Genomic DNA, 15132 nt, shown 5'->3' with positions numbered 1-15132 from the left:
ACCCTTTTCTCAGGCCATAATATGTGCAGTGTTCTCCAAACAACGCAACATAGGTCCACAGTCACATCATTTATTACTTACACTGACTTTACATCAGCAATGTTACAAAAATGAAACAATATAAAAAGGTATATACTGAGAAGTCTTGCCTCCAATTATCCAATTAATATTTATTTAAAAGCTCTTTTTAATTCAACTGAATTGTCACCTTTAGCATATACTATGGTACTGATACATGAATATGGATACAGAGAGGCCAGGATACGAAGTGCAGAAATAGACACAAATATATGTGGGAATTTATGTGAAAGGCTGAGAAAATGTAGAAAAGTGAAGAAAAAAAATTATGTTCTCTCTTAGGTAGCTTATCTTTGAGATATTACTGATTTTTCTTTAAAGTCTCTCTCTTCACTTACTGTTTTATCTCTTTTCATTTTCTTAGAAGGCGTTTCTTTGCAAACAGGAGCCGAAACTACTCTATTCTGAGCTTGAATCTGTTCGCTCAATATGACTTCATTAGTGTCCTCTTCATGTTCCTGTGCAACCCCTTCGTCGTCCTCCGAGTTGGAAGCAGAATATTCACTTTCACTGTCAGAATGAAACTTTGGAACTGTGTGGGGAGGAAGCAATTGGGAAAATTGGACAGTTTGACAAGAGAGGCATTGTGGGGTGTTAGGAAGAGTGTGGGCTTTGAAGTAAGAGATTGTGACTTCTGGTTTTGTCATTACTTGCTGATGATTTCACCAGAGCTAGTTATGTAAGTTTTCTGAGCACCAGTTTCCTCACTTATCAAATGAGGCTACCAGTGCCTCATTTAATAAAGCATTGTGAAGATTACATTGAAATGCATGTAAAGCAACTAACAATGCCTAACACATAGGAAATGTGGCAGAAATTGTCAGTCGTACCTAATACCATTCTCTTTCCTTCTTCCTTGCTAACAGAATTCATTGTAAAATGTGGCAATGTGCTCCACCCTAAGGGAAAATAATCACAGTAATTTAATTCTCTTTTCCTTCGCCAGATACGTGCTCTCTCAGCCTCCTTTGCAACTAGAGTTGGCTATGTAAACCTTTAACCAATGAAACTTGAGGGGAAATTTGCTGGAAGCTTCTGGGAAAGATTTTCCTCACTTATGGAAGGAAAGCCCCTTACTTATACCCATAGCTTAAAGCTATGGAAGCCATTTTGCAATATAAAATATCAAAACTAAAGAAAAATGCCAGCGGCAAAGCGAAAAGACAGGAAGAACCTGTACCCTTCATGACACTGTTAAGTCACTACATCAACCGTGAACTGTGTATCCCTAGACTTCTTATGATGTGAGATACTTCAGTGTCCATGGCTTAAGCCACTGTTATAGAATTTTCCATTGCTGCCTACTGAAAATGCCATCCTAACTGAGAGAGCACTCAATAAATGACAGCTACTACTTTAAGTACTACTAATACAGACGCACAATCCGTCCCAGAGTAGATGTAAGAATTATAGTTTTAAACAAACTGTAGCCACCCCCACCACTCTCCAGAAATAATAAAGCTAGTTTTATAATCATAAAGGATAAAACCTACACTCAACAAAATAAGTATAAAACTATCATAAAAGGTTAACTTCCAAAATATGAATGAAATAATTTTAAGCAAATCACTCTTCATTTTGAAGAGCGTTATTTCAGGATATCCAGAGTCAGCAAATAACAAATATAGATACTGAAAAAGAAAAAAAAAAGGCTTGATTTTGTGGGCATACATAGCTTAGCAGATTCAGATTTGCACTGATTGCTGCCCATGGTAGATGCAAGGGTTAGAAGTGGTAGGAGGTACCAGACAATGTCTTTACCCTATTTACATCACACATGTTGATATATTTGTTTGGTGGTGATTGAGAAGGAGAAGGAAGTTCACCTTCTCTCTAAAAAGGATTCTTCTGTGGGGTAAGGAGGAAACTTAAGATGTGGGATGTATTCGACATAAAATAATAATAATCAATTGCATATATCATCTTTTATTGCTTCAGATATCCAATAATTTAGTGTTATAATTTTTATGTTGATTAAAAATGTATTATTAACTCTATACCTTGAAAAAAGAAGGGCTACAGGGCATAGATTTAACAGTGTTAGCTAATATCATTATCAAGGGGTCAACCCCAAGAAAGGAGTTGACATCTTTCAGAAATATAAAGGTCAAAAAGTCATTTGCCCCAGAATTAAATATTTAAACCCCAAACCAGAGAGCTCCCTGGCAGTCCAGTGTTTAGGACTCAGCGCTTTCGCTGCCGTGGCCCGGGTTCAACCCTGGGCTGGGGAACTAAGATCCCGTGAGCCATGTGGTGTGGCCAAAAAAACCCCCCAAAACATAAAAAAAACCCAAAGCCATTTTTAATTTCCCCAAAGGTGGGAACCATGTCTGTTTACTTGGCTTTGTATAGTATTCAGTAAACTGTAAGTAAATATTTTAAATTGTTTCAATATATTGATAAAACTTCTAAATAAATCAATAGAACTATTTCTAAAACTGTCTCAGACAAATAAACTAAAAGGCATGTTATTTTATTGAAGAATTTTAACTAACCTCAATATCCACTGACTATAATGTAAAGACATAGTGTTAAGTGTTATGAGTTAAAATATAAGATATAGTCCTTGCCCTTAAGGAATCTACAGCTTAATTGAAGACATGAACATATCCTCTCTTTCATGAAAAGAAATAGCAATAAGTAGTTATAATAATAAAAGGTAATAATAGCCAACACCTGTTAAGCACATACCAAGGTCAAGCACTACGCTAAGCACTTTGACATCCTTTATTTCAATTAATCTCAAAATAACTCGGAGGCTGGTACCATTATTATCCCTATTTCGCAAATGAAAAAAATTGAGGCATAGAGAGGTCCCTGTAAGTGGCAGCCCAAAGATAAAAAGTAAGCATTCTAAGACTAGAACCTGTATATTTAACGATTATTGCCTCGTTTAGATGCTTCTTTTTATAAAAACTCAGTGTAAAAAGAAATACACACCTATTAGTCTTTTCCTTAGCCCACGAGGAGGTGCTGTTGACAGAAATTCACTTTTATCATTGTTCTGTTTAAAAATAAAAAAGCAATATAGTTTAAATAGTCAAATAATAATGATGACATGACTGTCATACAGAGTGAAGTAAGTCAGAAAGAGAAAGACAAATACCGTATGCTAACACATATATATGGAATCGAAGAAAAAAAAATGTCATGAAGAACCCAGGGGTAAGACAGGAATAAAGACACAGACCTACTAGAGAATGGACTTGAGGATATGGGGAGGGGGAAGGGTAAGCTGTGACAAAGTGAGAGAGTGGCATGAACATATATACACTACCAAACGTAAAATAGAGAGCTAGTGGGAAGCAGCCACATAGCACAGGGAGATCAGCTTGGTGCTCTGTGACCACCTAGAGGGGTGGGATAGGGAGGGTGGGAGGGAGGGAGACTCGAGGGGGAAGGGATATGGGAACATATGTGTGTGTGTGACTGATTCACTTTGTTATGAAGCAGAAACTAGCATACCATTGTAAAGCAATTACACTCCAATAAAGATGTAAAAAAAAATAATAATGATGACATGAAATTAATGATGTCTCTGAGTGAAAGAAAGGCTAGAAAGGAAGAAAAATATTTTGTTTTCAATAGACATTAGAACCAGATGAGCTCTTTCCTAGACCTGGAAGACAACAATATATGAATTTGTTGCGGGGGGAGAGTATGACAACAAAAACGATACAACGAATTCCGAAGGATTCCTAGGGTGGTTCTAGAAGTTGTAGTCCAGACACCTGCAAAGGATGCACTTCTATTATTATGTAAAGAAAAAGCTTATCAGCCTTTGAATTATTCTTCACCCATCAGATTAGCAGGATATTTTTTCTAAAAAAAGGTAATACTGTCCAGAGATGATGAGTAAGCAAGGATATGGGACTCCTATACTTACTGCAGTGGGCCTTTGCATGTACGACAAATTTACTGGTGTTAAAGTAGTCTGTGAGAAGGAGAGAAAAAAGATTTCTACTTTTTACTTCTGTATTTTTAATTTTTTAAACATTTTACAGAAGTATAACGCACGTTTTTCTTTTCCTTACAGAATACTTTAACACCATTCAATTTCTAGCACAGTAAAATGCCTACTGGTGTATACATGATAACTTAACAGTACTGATAAAAAGATAAAGTACCCTGTGTTTTTTTGGCAACATGAAAATATGACAAAAAATTTAAGTCTGTTATCTTGTGATAAGTTGTTGGTGCCAGTTACAAATATTATAACTAAATTTTTATTTGGGATATTAAGAATACTATTATAATAGGTGATCTGATCACCTATTGGGTTTATAAAGTATATCACAGTATATTTCAAACTTCTTTGGTCCAGATCCTTACAATTTTTTTTAACGTTTTGCCACCTTGATCCAGTACACATGTGCATATATAACTTGACCAAATTATAATTAAATAATACTTATAAAATAGAAATTATCTAACTTATTCTATTTCATTTTTTTAAACTGTAGATCATGCCCTACTAAACTGATTTCAAGAGTGAGAGTTGAGACAACCTATATCCATATAGCTTAATTATCAGGTCTGAGAATATTTGTGTCAAAATAACCATTTCAGAAAATTCTTGCTCAAAAAGATAAGGCTATAAACTATTAAATAACTTCACTGTTTGCTACAGAAATTTCTGCAAACTAATTTATCTTGACAGTTTGCTCATTTGGGCAACCTGTTTTCCCATCAGGACAACAGACTACTTACCAGGGCAAACAGCTAGCTTATCAAACATTGGTCTACTTATCAAAACTCAATTCAAGGGCCTCCCTGGTGGCGCAGTGGTTGGGAGTCCGCCTGCGGATGCAGGGGACGCGGGTTCGTGCCCTGGTCCGGGAGGATCCCACGTGCTGCGGAGCGGCTGGGCCCGTGAGCCATGGCCGCTGAGCCTGCGCGTCCGGAGCCTGTGCTCCGCGGCGGGGGAGGCCACAGCAGTGAGAGGCCCGCGTAACGCAGGGAAAAAAAAAACAAAAACTCAATTCAAGACCCTCTCCTCACTGTGTCCACTACTCCTAAAATACTATGCCATGAATTCTGTCTAATACAGATCAGTTCCCCATCTTGATAGATGTGCCTTAAACCCCTCGAGTCCAGATCCCCAAGCCCTATACATATTCTCTCCTGAGCTCCCCCTTCTAAGACAGTGCACTAAGACTCGCAGACTGATGTTCTCTTTTATTGTGGTATGTAAATATAATACCACTGATCAACAGGTTTTCTGATGGTCTCTTAGGGAATCAACAAGATCCACTAATGTGTTGTGATCCACAACTTGAAAAAGAATGCCAGAAGACCCAACACAGCCAAAAGTAAACAAATTAAATTAAATTAAAAACAAACAAACAAACAAAACACCCAAGGATAGTTCTGACACAGAAAAGGCACAACAGGTGGGTCCAGAAGACCTAGCTTCATTTTCCAGCTTTTCTCCTTCCTAGTTTGGTGAACTCAGAACAAGTCACTTCACCTCTCTGAGCCTCAGATTCTTTATCTGTAAGTTAGGTATTTAATTGGCAAATACCTATAAATGATAAAAGTATTATCTAAATTAAGAGATGAAATGGATATTTTTCATCATGTCTTAACTTTGTAACACTAAGGGTTTTCCTTGCTTTTACTCAATTGCTTACCTTCAACTGAACTTCGTCTGAAGCAGAATGCCCTAAAGAATGAAACAAAAAGCCATTACTTACTACAAATACTTCATTTTCCATAATAGCCTAGTTTCATTAAAAGCAAAGGTGCAGGTTCTACCCAGAAGCCACTACATATTATTGAATTCTCAATTATTTGCATCTCCACTAGAGGCTGAACTGTCACTATTAATTTTATGATTTCTCCCATTAATGACATTTCTGTAGCACTCATGTAACAAGAAAAAATGGAGTCCTTTTCATTGTTCAATATTTTAAAAGTACACTATTTAATCTAGTTAGAATGGGTCATTCAAAAACAACTGCTCCACAATTCTCCAAACTATAAGACTTCCAGGGCTTCCCTGGTGGCGCAGTGGTTGAGAGTCTGCCTGCCGATGCAGGGGACATAGGTTCGTGCCCCGGTCCGGGAAGATCCCACATGCCGCGGAGCGGCTGGGCCCGTGAGCTGTGGCTGCCGAGCCTGCGCGTCCAGAGCCTGTGCTCCGCAATGGGAGAGGCCACAACAGTGAGAGGCCTGCGTACCGCAAAAAAAAAAAAAAAAAAAGACTTCCAAATCCCCAAAACCTTATTTCAAATAGTATTTGCCAAAGCAAATCTTCCACGAACATTTGGCTAACTCAAGCAAATGACAACAGGATTTAAGACTGTTTCTAGTTGGCCCTGTCAATCTGTACAACTTCACCCCACACAGATCTTTTCCCCTTTTATTGATAGCTAAATACGGGTATACTAAAGCACACAGGTTGGGGTATTAACTGCATTTACTGAATGAATTTCCAGAACAGAAAAGAAGAAAATATATAAAACTGCACTTAGACAAAGAAAAGTAACATACTATAACTTTGAAGCAACTATGAAAACTCTCTTTAAAGAAGTGAAGTAAAATCTTACCCTTGCTACATTGAGGAATGTCTATGGTAATTTCAGGATCACTCTTCAAATTGGATGAAACACTTTTTCCTGGTGTATTTGCTAGTTCTGAAGCTGTAAACAGACAAAAGAAATATATAAAAAAAAACTTTTAATGGACAACAGTAGATTAAGAGGGGAAATAGCCTTATTTCACTTACATAAATTAAAAAAAAAGAAACCTGCTGTTACTAATATCAGAAAGATAAATAAACCTAGCCATATTAAAAGTACTACTGCTTTCACCTTTACTCGCTGTCTTCCAAGTCTTCCTTCAGTTATCCACAAGTCTCGCAAAAAAATACAAATAAAGAGCTAACTTTGACCTTGCTGGTTTCTCCAATTATCACACACTCTCCCTCTCTTCTCCATTGACAGGTTTATACTCCTTCCATTTCTTTACCATATATATTTGAGGCACATCTTTGCTAACACTTAAGAAAGAATGGCCAGAAAGTGGGATCTAAAATCAACTGAAAACTGTGTATATTTAAAATTATACTTTTAAAGCTCTTAAGTCTCCCATAAAATGTGGTTTATTACTTGTGTCTAAAACTCTAACACATATTAATAATGTATAAAATATGATATAGCACTGAACAGATGACATTTCTTTTTTTATTAATATTTATTTATTCATTTATTTGGCTGTGCCGGGTCTTAGTTGTGGCATGGGGGATCTTTAGCTGTGGCATGCGAACTCTTAGTTGCGGCATGCACATGGGATCTAGTTCCCTGACCAGGAATTGAACCCAGGCCCCCTGCATTGGGAGCGTGGAGTCTTAGCCACTGGACAGGGAAGTCCCAGATGGCACTTCTTCAACTGAGCATCAGATGAAATAGTTGGCTTCTGAATAGAAGGGGCCAGGACTTCCCTGGTGGCGCAGTGGTTAAGAATCTGCCTGCCAATGCAGGGGACATGGGTTTGAGCCCTGGTACGGGAAGATCCCACATGCCACAGAGCAACTAAGCCCATGTACCACAACTGCTGAGCCTGTGCCCTAGAGCCCGTGAGCCACAACTACTGAGCCTGCATGCCATAACTACTGAGGCTGCATGCCATAACTACTGAAGCCCACGCACCTAGAGCCCATGCTCCTCAAGAGAAGCTCTGAAATGAGAAGTCCGCGAACTGCAACAAAGAGTAGCCCCCGGTCGCCGCAACTAGAGAAAGCCTGTGCGCAGCAACACAGACGCAACACAGACCCAACACAGCCATAAATAAATAAATAAATAAATAAATAAATAAATATTTTTAAAAGGGGCCCATTTAAAATGAAAAATACAATGTTTATCTTTAAAGATGCTCACGTTCTCACACTATGATAGGCATATGGGAATTGAGTCTAACTGAAGGAATAGATTTACATTTCATACACTAAGAACATTGTTCACTGAGAACACTATTTAAATTCTCTTCCATCTTTTTTTTTTAAAGAGAAAGTATAGTTGAATTTGTGTAAATTAAGCCACTTCACTGACTCAAACTCTTTTAAACCTATGTCACACAGCTTTATCCAATCTTGGAACTGACCCAAGATATTCATGACAGTCCCTACAAATGCACTGGCTTCTTCTTTTTTCTTAACCTCCTTGATCCTCTGTATCATTCATTACAGTTTTTTATATCTTTCTTTGAAATTATTCCTCCATCTGGGTTCCATGGTATTAGCCTGGTCCCTGGCTACTGTTGGTAGTTATTCCATCTCTACTTCACTGCCCTCATCCTCCTAAGCATTCTAACCTGCAAGTACCTAAAGCTCAGGCGTTGGCCTTCTCTTTACACCAGAAAAATATGCCATGTTTGGATTAAAGGCTGTTGATCCACAGGATAGGAAAAAAACCTTCACATCAACAAAAAGCCACAAAAGTACAAAGTAACTTAGCTGAGATCATTTTGGTTTTATATTGAAACATAAAAATTCTCTGCTTTTAAATAACTTTAAACTACAAAAGGAGAAAGGAAGAAAAAGGAAGAATTGAAGAGGAAAGGAAACAAGAGACAGTCATCCATGTATGGATATTAATTTCAATAATAAAAAATTGGGGCAAATATTTTATTTAATTTTCTAATTCACTTGTATTATATTTCACACAACAACTGGTCTGCAACATATTAGAAATTTTAAAATAAAACTCCTCTTTGCCTAATAATAACTTCGCATCAGGTTATTATCTGCTCCTATCTATCCAATCTAGTTTCAATTTCCTTAAATTCATCTTTCTCCAAGCTGGTCAAACTCCTTACTGTCCTTGTCCTTTCCATGTGGTAATTCTACCTTTGCTTTTTCTTTGCATTTACTTACTCATCCTGGACGTGTTCTCTGTGTTTTACAAAGCCTTCCAATCTACCTCTTGCTCTATTTCTAGCCCTATATCTTGGTTAGTCCAATTATATTTAATCATCTTTTATACTCAGAGTAATATATGATTTTCTGACAGATCATACCTTATTTTAAAAAATTAAGGCATTCTATTTTATTGATATATTTAGATGTAAACACAATTAGCAAAAATACTTAATAAGTCAAAGAGTGACATAACTAAACACAGGTCCTAACTAAACACAGATTTTGGAAAGTATGATCAGTCTTAAACTATCCAGAAAACTATCTTTTCATGACTATATTTCTTTCAGATGTGATGACAGAAATGCCCATCATAACAATACTTAAGTTCCTCACAGCACATATAGATATGAGACATGTATCATTGCAGTTATGTGCATGTTGACTATCCACTCAGGGAACTTCTACTTGATTACTCCAGTGAGGTTCCATTTTTCTTTTCACTATTAGTTCTCTTTCTCCAATGCTTCATTGTCATTAGGGTTTCACTTTGGCCTTGGTGTCTATCTGATCTTTCCTCTAGTAATTATATTAGCATTTTCCTCTGGTGTCCCAGAGATCCTACACAGAATTCAGTCATTTTTACAGATCAAAATTTTTTAATTTCTTTTTTTAAATTAATTTATTTTTTACTGAAGTATAGTTGATTTAAAGCATTGTGTTAGTTCCAGGTGTACAGCAAAGTGATTCCGTTTTTTTCAGATTCTTTTCCCATATAGGTTATTACAAAATATCAAGTATAGTTCCCTGTGCTATACAGTAAGTAGGTCCTTGCTGTTTATCTATTTTCTATATAGTAGTGTGTATCTGTTAATCCCAGACTCCTAATTTAAACCTCCTCCCACTTTCCCCTTTGGTAACCGTAAGTGTGTTTTCTAGGTCTGTGAGTCTATTTCTGTTTTGTAAATAAGTTCATTTGTATCAAAAACTTTTTAGATTTCTTTATGTAGATAATAAACTCTAAGAAACACATCAATTAGTGTAAATTATTGTATGTACCATGTTAGGTTCAAAATTAATGATGCATATAATATTATATCTCTCAGAAAAACTGAATTTTGCAAATGCTTAAATTGTATTATGTTCAGAAACACAGGTCTTATAATTACTTCTTATATGTCCCTCATCAGTGTCAACACTCAACAAGTGTGACATTCATTTGACTTTGAATGTTTAAATGATCACTGACTATAATGACTGCATAAAAATACACCACTTAAGACACATATATAGATGTTCTATAATTATAGATTATAAGTCCTCTTATACAACGACTACATTTTGCCAGGTAGTTAATTATTATTCCCTTGCTCTTAACTTTTTGGTATTCCCAAACTTCCATAAACTTATGGACCTCCTTAATTTTAAAGTGCTTTCACATGTTATTTCCTTTCCTCAAAGCTTTCAAAACTGATGACCCCTCATGCCACAGGATCCAAGAATAGTGCCACCTGAATTTTTAAAAAGAATTAAATTGCCAGTTTAATTTTAATGCTATATATAATTTACTTAAGTCTAGTTCTCTGAAAATCAGTAATTCACGTGTAATTAGTATAAGTGGTAACCTGGGTAAGAAAAATGTTAGAACAGCCCATTCCTAACAATTTTACATAAATAATTTTCTATAATACGAACTCTTTTCTTCTACATACAGTGTAAAACTCTTATTCAATAAATTCAGAATATCTCTGTGTGACTTAAGTCACTCGTTTACGTAACAAAAATTTGTTAAGAGCCTATGCTAGATGTTGTGGGAAGGACTCTTAAGACAGGGTCTCTACTATAACCTTAGAAACTAGCTGAGAACAGAAGACATCTGAGCATGAAAAAAACTATTGACTTTAAGTATGGTTGAAAATAAAATAACATCCCTCATTCATTCTTTTAGTGAATGCAGTGGGGTGATAACAGTGGGAAATGTGGTTAAATACACCTTAGAAAAGGTGAATAGTGACTACAGAAGTCAGAAAAGCAACATACCTAATTTAGCCATCTTTTCAGGGTGTTTTCTATTCTGAAAAGAATAAACTTTATTCCCACCATGTGTAGCAGAGCCGTTTTTCAAGGATTCTGAAAGAAAAATGCAATATACATTTAGGAAAAATGGGTGAGGTTAATTAACAGGAAAAGAAAAAGACAGAATTTTAATAAAAACTTAGGATTTGTACCCCTCACTGTCTTGCACAAATGTTTAACAATACATATTTATAAATAAGATATTAAAAATACACAGAAACTATGATACTGTTTACATAAATTTTAAAACACAGAAAACATGTTATTCACAGATACACAACAATATATAAACAAACACAACAACAATAAAAAGCCCACTAAAAAACACTCCAGACTAGAGGGATATGCATTCAATTCATGATAGAAGTTGCCTGAGGAGGGAGGACAAAAGGGACTTTATTAGTTATGCTTCTTTCTTTTTTTTTTTATAAATTTATTTATTTCATTTATTTTATTTTTGGCTGCGTTGGGTCTTCATTGCTGCATGCAGGCTTTCTCTAGTTGTGGCGAGCGGGGGCTACTCTTCGTTGTGGTGTGTGGGCTTCTCATTGCAGTGGCTTTTCTTGTTGCGGAGCATGTGCTCTAGGAGTGCGGGCTCAGTATTTGTGGCTCGTGGGCTCCAGAGCACAGGCTCAGTAGTTGTGGCGCATGGGCTTAGTTGCTTCACGGCATGTGGGATCTTCCCGCACCAGGGCTCGAACCCATGTCCCCTGCATTGGCAGGCGGATTCTTAACCACTGCACAACCAGGGAAGCCCTGAGGTTGAGATTTAAACAGTTGTTATATGATAGAAGTTCTCTTACTCTCAACTAAGACCCTGACTTAATTTCATTCTTTAATTCTCCCTTTAAGTAACAACTGCTACCTACAACATACCGGACACTCATGGCTAGTAGTCTACTTGCTATCACAGTGATTCTCAAAATGTAGTCTGTTACGGAGTGGCGGGTAGGGTGTCTCTGAGGCCCCTGAGGCTGAAACTGTTTCATAGTAACACTAAGACAAGATCTGACTTTCTGACCCTCAATCATGAGTGTATGTTGAGGTAATCCAGAAACTACATGATGTGTGGTGATGTCACCACCCTGTCAGCTAACGGAATGCATGAAAAGATGTGAAAATCCAGCTGTTTTCTATTAAGTCAGACAGTAAAGAGATTTGCAAAAATATAAAACTATGCCCTCTTCAATAATTTTTTGAAATAGATATTTTTCATCAAAATACATGTAATTTATGTTAACATGTAATGGGTTTATTATTGTGCCAAACTTTTTCTTTTAATTTTTTTGGCTGCACTGGGTCTTCATTGCTGCCAGCGGGCTTTCTGTAGTTGCGGTGAGCAGAGGGTACTCTTCGCTGCGGTGCGCAGTTTTCTCATTGTGGTGGCTTCTCTTTGTAGCAGAGCATGGGCTCTAGGCATGTGGGCTTCAGCAGTTGCAGCACGTGGGCCCAGTAGTTGGGGCACACAGGCCCTAGAGCGTGTGGGCTTCAGTAGTTGTGGCATGCAGGCTCAGTAATTGTGGCTTATGGGCTCTAGAGCACAGGCTCAGCAGTTATGACGCACAGGCTTAGTTAACCCGTGGCATGTGGGATCTTCCCAGACGAGGGATCAAACCTGCGTCCCCTGCACTGGCAGGCAGATTCTTAACCACTGTGATGCCAGGAAGTCCCCAAACCTTTAATGAGTTTATTAAAGTGCCAAACTTTTCCGAAGTCAGTGTTTGCTCCCTTTATTGCTTAAGAGTTCCCATTGGTGTGTATATGCACGAACACTTGGTATTACCTAAACTCCTTAGTCTTTGCCAATCTAGTGGGTACAAAATGAATCTCATGGGGAAAGGCATTTTAATTTTCTTTCCCTAGTCACTAATGAAGCTTAACACCATTTTAAGGGTTTCTTATTTCCAAAGAAGAAATATGTTCTCTATCCTGTGTCTTGTCTTTTCACTTCTTGATAATGTCATTTGATGAAGAGAAGTACTGGATTTTTAAAAAACAGACTTTATTTTTTAGAGCAGTTTTAGGTTCACAACCAACTCAAGTGGAAGGTACAGAGATTTCCCATGTACCTCCTGCCCTACATATCCACAGCCTCCCCCCATTATCAGTATCTGACACCAAATGGTACATTCGTAAAAAAACAAAATGAATAAATAATTAAAATTAAAAAACAAAAACAAAAAAAACAGAGTGGTACATTTGTTAGAATCGATGAACCTCTGTTGACACTTCATTATCACCCAGAGTCCATAGTTTACATTACGGTTTACTCTTGCTATTGTACATTCTATAGGTTTTGACAGAAGTATGATGACATGTATCCATCATTATAGTATCATACAGAATGGATTCACTGCCTTAAAGATTCTCTGTACTCCATCTATTCATCCCTTCCTTATCCCTGACCCTTGGCAACCAATGTCTTCTTTTACTGTCTGTATAGTTTTGCCTTTTCCAGAATGTCAACAGAGTTGGAATCATACAGTATGTAGCCTTTTCAGATTGACTTCTTTCATTTAGCAATATGCATTTAAGGCACCTCCATGTCTTTTCATAGATTGATAACGTATTATTTTTTTTAGCATTGAATAATATCTCACTGCATGGATGTATCAGTTTATTTATCCTTGGTTGACTTCTTGGTTGTTTCTAAGCCTTGGCAATTATGAACAAAGCTGCTACAAACATCTGTGTGTGCAGGTTTTTGGGTGGACAAAAGAGTTCAACTCATTTGAGTAAATATGAAGGAACACAACTGCTAGGTCACATGGTAAGAATATGTTTAGTTTGTAATAAACTGCCAAACTGTCTTCCAAGGAGCTGTACCATTTTGCATTCCAACTAGTAGTAAATGGGTCCCTGTTACTCCACATCTCTGCCAGCATTTGGTGTTGTCAATATTTTGGATTTTGGCCATTCTTTTTTTTTTTTTAAGATTTTTTTTTTTCATGTGGACCACTTTTTTTAGTCTTTATTGAATTTGTTACAATATTGCTTCTGTTTTCTGTTTTGGTTTTCTGGCTGTGAGCCATGTGGGATCTTAGCTCCCCGACCAGGGATTGAACCTGTACCCCCCACATTGGAAGGTGAAGTCTTAGCCACTAGACCACCAGGGAAGTCCTGGATTTTGGCCATTCTAACAGAGGTGTAGTGGTATCCTACTGTTGTCTGAATTTGCAATTCCTTAATGACATATAATGTTGAACATCTTTTCATATGCTTATCTGCCATCTGGGTATCTTTGGTGAAATGTCCAGGTCCTTTGCCCATTTTTTAATCAGGTTGTTCATTTTCTTATTGTTGAGTTCTAAGAGCTCTTTGTATATTTTGGGTAACAGTTCTTTAATAGATATGTCTTTTGCTATATTTTCTCCTAGCTGTGGTTTGTCTTTGAGAAGTTCTCAATTTTAATTAATTTGTCAATCTTTTCTTTTCTTTTTTTTTTTTTTTTGTTTTTTTGCGGTATGTGGGCCTCTCACTGTTGTGGCCTCTCCCGTTGCGGAGCACAGGCTCCAGACGCGCAGGCTCAGCAGCCATGGCTCACGGGCCTAGCCGCTCTGCGGCATGTGGGATCTTCCCGGACCGGGGCACGAACCCGTGTCCCCTGCATGGGCAGGTGGACTCTCAACCATTGCGCCACCAGGGAAGCCCTCAATCTTTTCTTTTGATTACACATTTTTAAAGAAATTCTTCTATAATTAAGACCAAAGCCATATTCTCCTATATTTTCTTGTAAAAGCATTTATAATTTGCTTTTCATGTGTAAATCTTTAATTAAGGTAATTAAGTTGTTTATGATGGCAGTTAGGAATCCAATTTCTTTTTTTTCTTTTTCTTTTTTGCAGTACGCGGGCCTCTCACTGTCGTGGCCTCTCCCATTGTGGAGCAAGGCTCCGGATGTGCAGGCTCAGTGACCATGGCTCACGGGCCTAGCCGCTCCGCAGCATGTGGGATCTTCGTGGACCGGCGTGTCCCCTGCATCGGCAGGTGGACTCTCAACCACTGCGCCACCAGGGAAGCCCCCAATTTCTTTTTTCATAAGGATACTCAATTGTTCCAACACCATTTATTGACCAGTTCATCCTTAGCCTAGTGATCTCCAATGCTACCTCTATCATATA

The 15132-nt window shown here is 37.5% G+C and overlaps 1 protein-coding gene across 3 annotated transcripts in view; it reads right to left on the bottom strand.

The window, feature by feature from the left end:
• ORC2 (origin recognition complex subunit 2) overlaps positions 1-15132 on the bottom strand; it is a 51183-nt gene that overhangs the window by 23814 nt on the left and 12237 nt on the right. For all 3 annotated transcript variants that reach the window (XM_082630245.1, XM_082630247.1, XM_082630246.1), the window contains 5 exons: positions 10976-11065; positions 6630-6722; positions 5712-5743; positions 3019-3082; positions 417-610 (listed from right to left, as the gene is read on the bottom strand). In XM_082630245.1, coding sequence (XP_082486371.1) covers positions 417-610; positions 3019-3082; positions 5712-5743; positions 6630-6722; positions 10976-11065 — 473 coding nt within the window. The remainder of the gene's footprint in view (positions 1-416; positions 611-3018; positions 3083-5711; positions 5744-6629; positions 6723-10975; positions 11066-15132) is intronic.

This window comes from Mesoplodon mirus, assembly GCF_964341445.2.
Source record: "Mesoplodon mirus genome assembly, chromosome: 8".
NCBI classification, from domain to species: Eukaryota; Metazoa; Chordata; class Mammalia; order Artiodactyla; family Ziphiidae; genus Mesoplodon; species Mesoplodon mirus.
The sequence above is the reverse complement of the archived record's forward strand: the minus strand, read 5'-3'. Positions and strand labels throughout refer to the sequence as shown.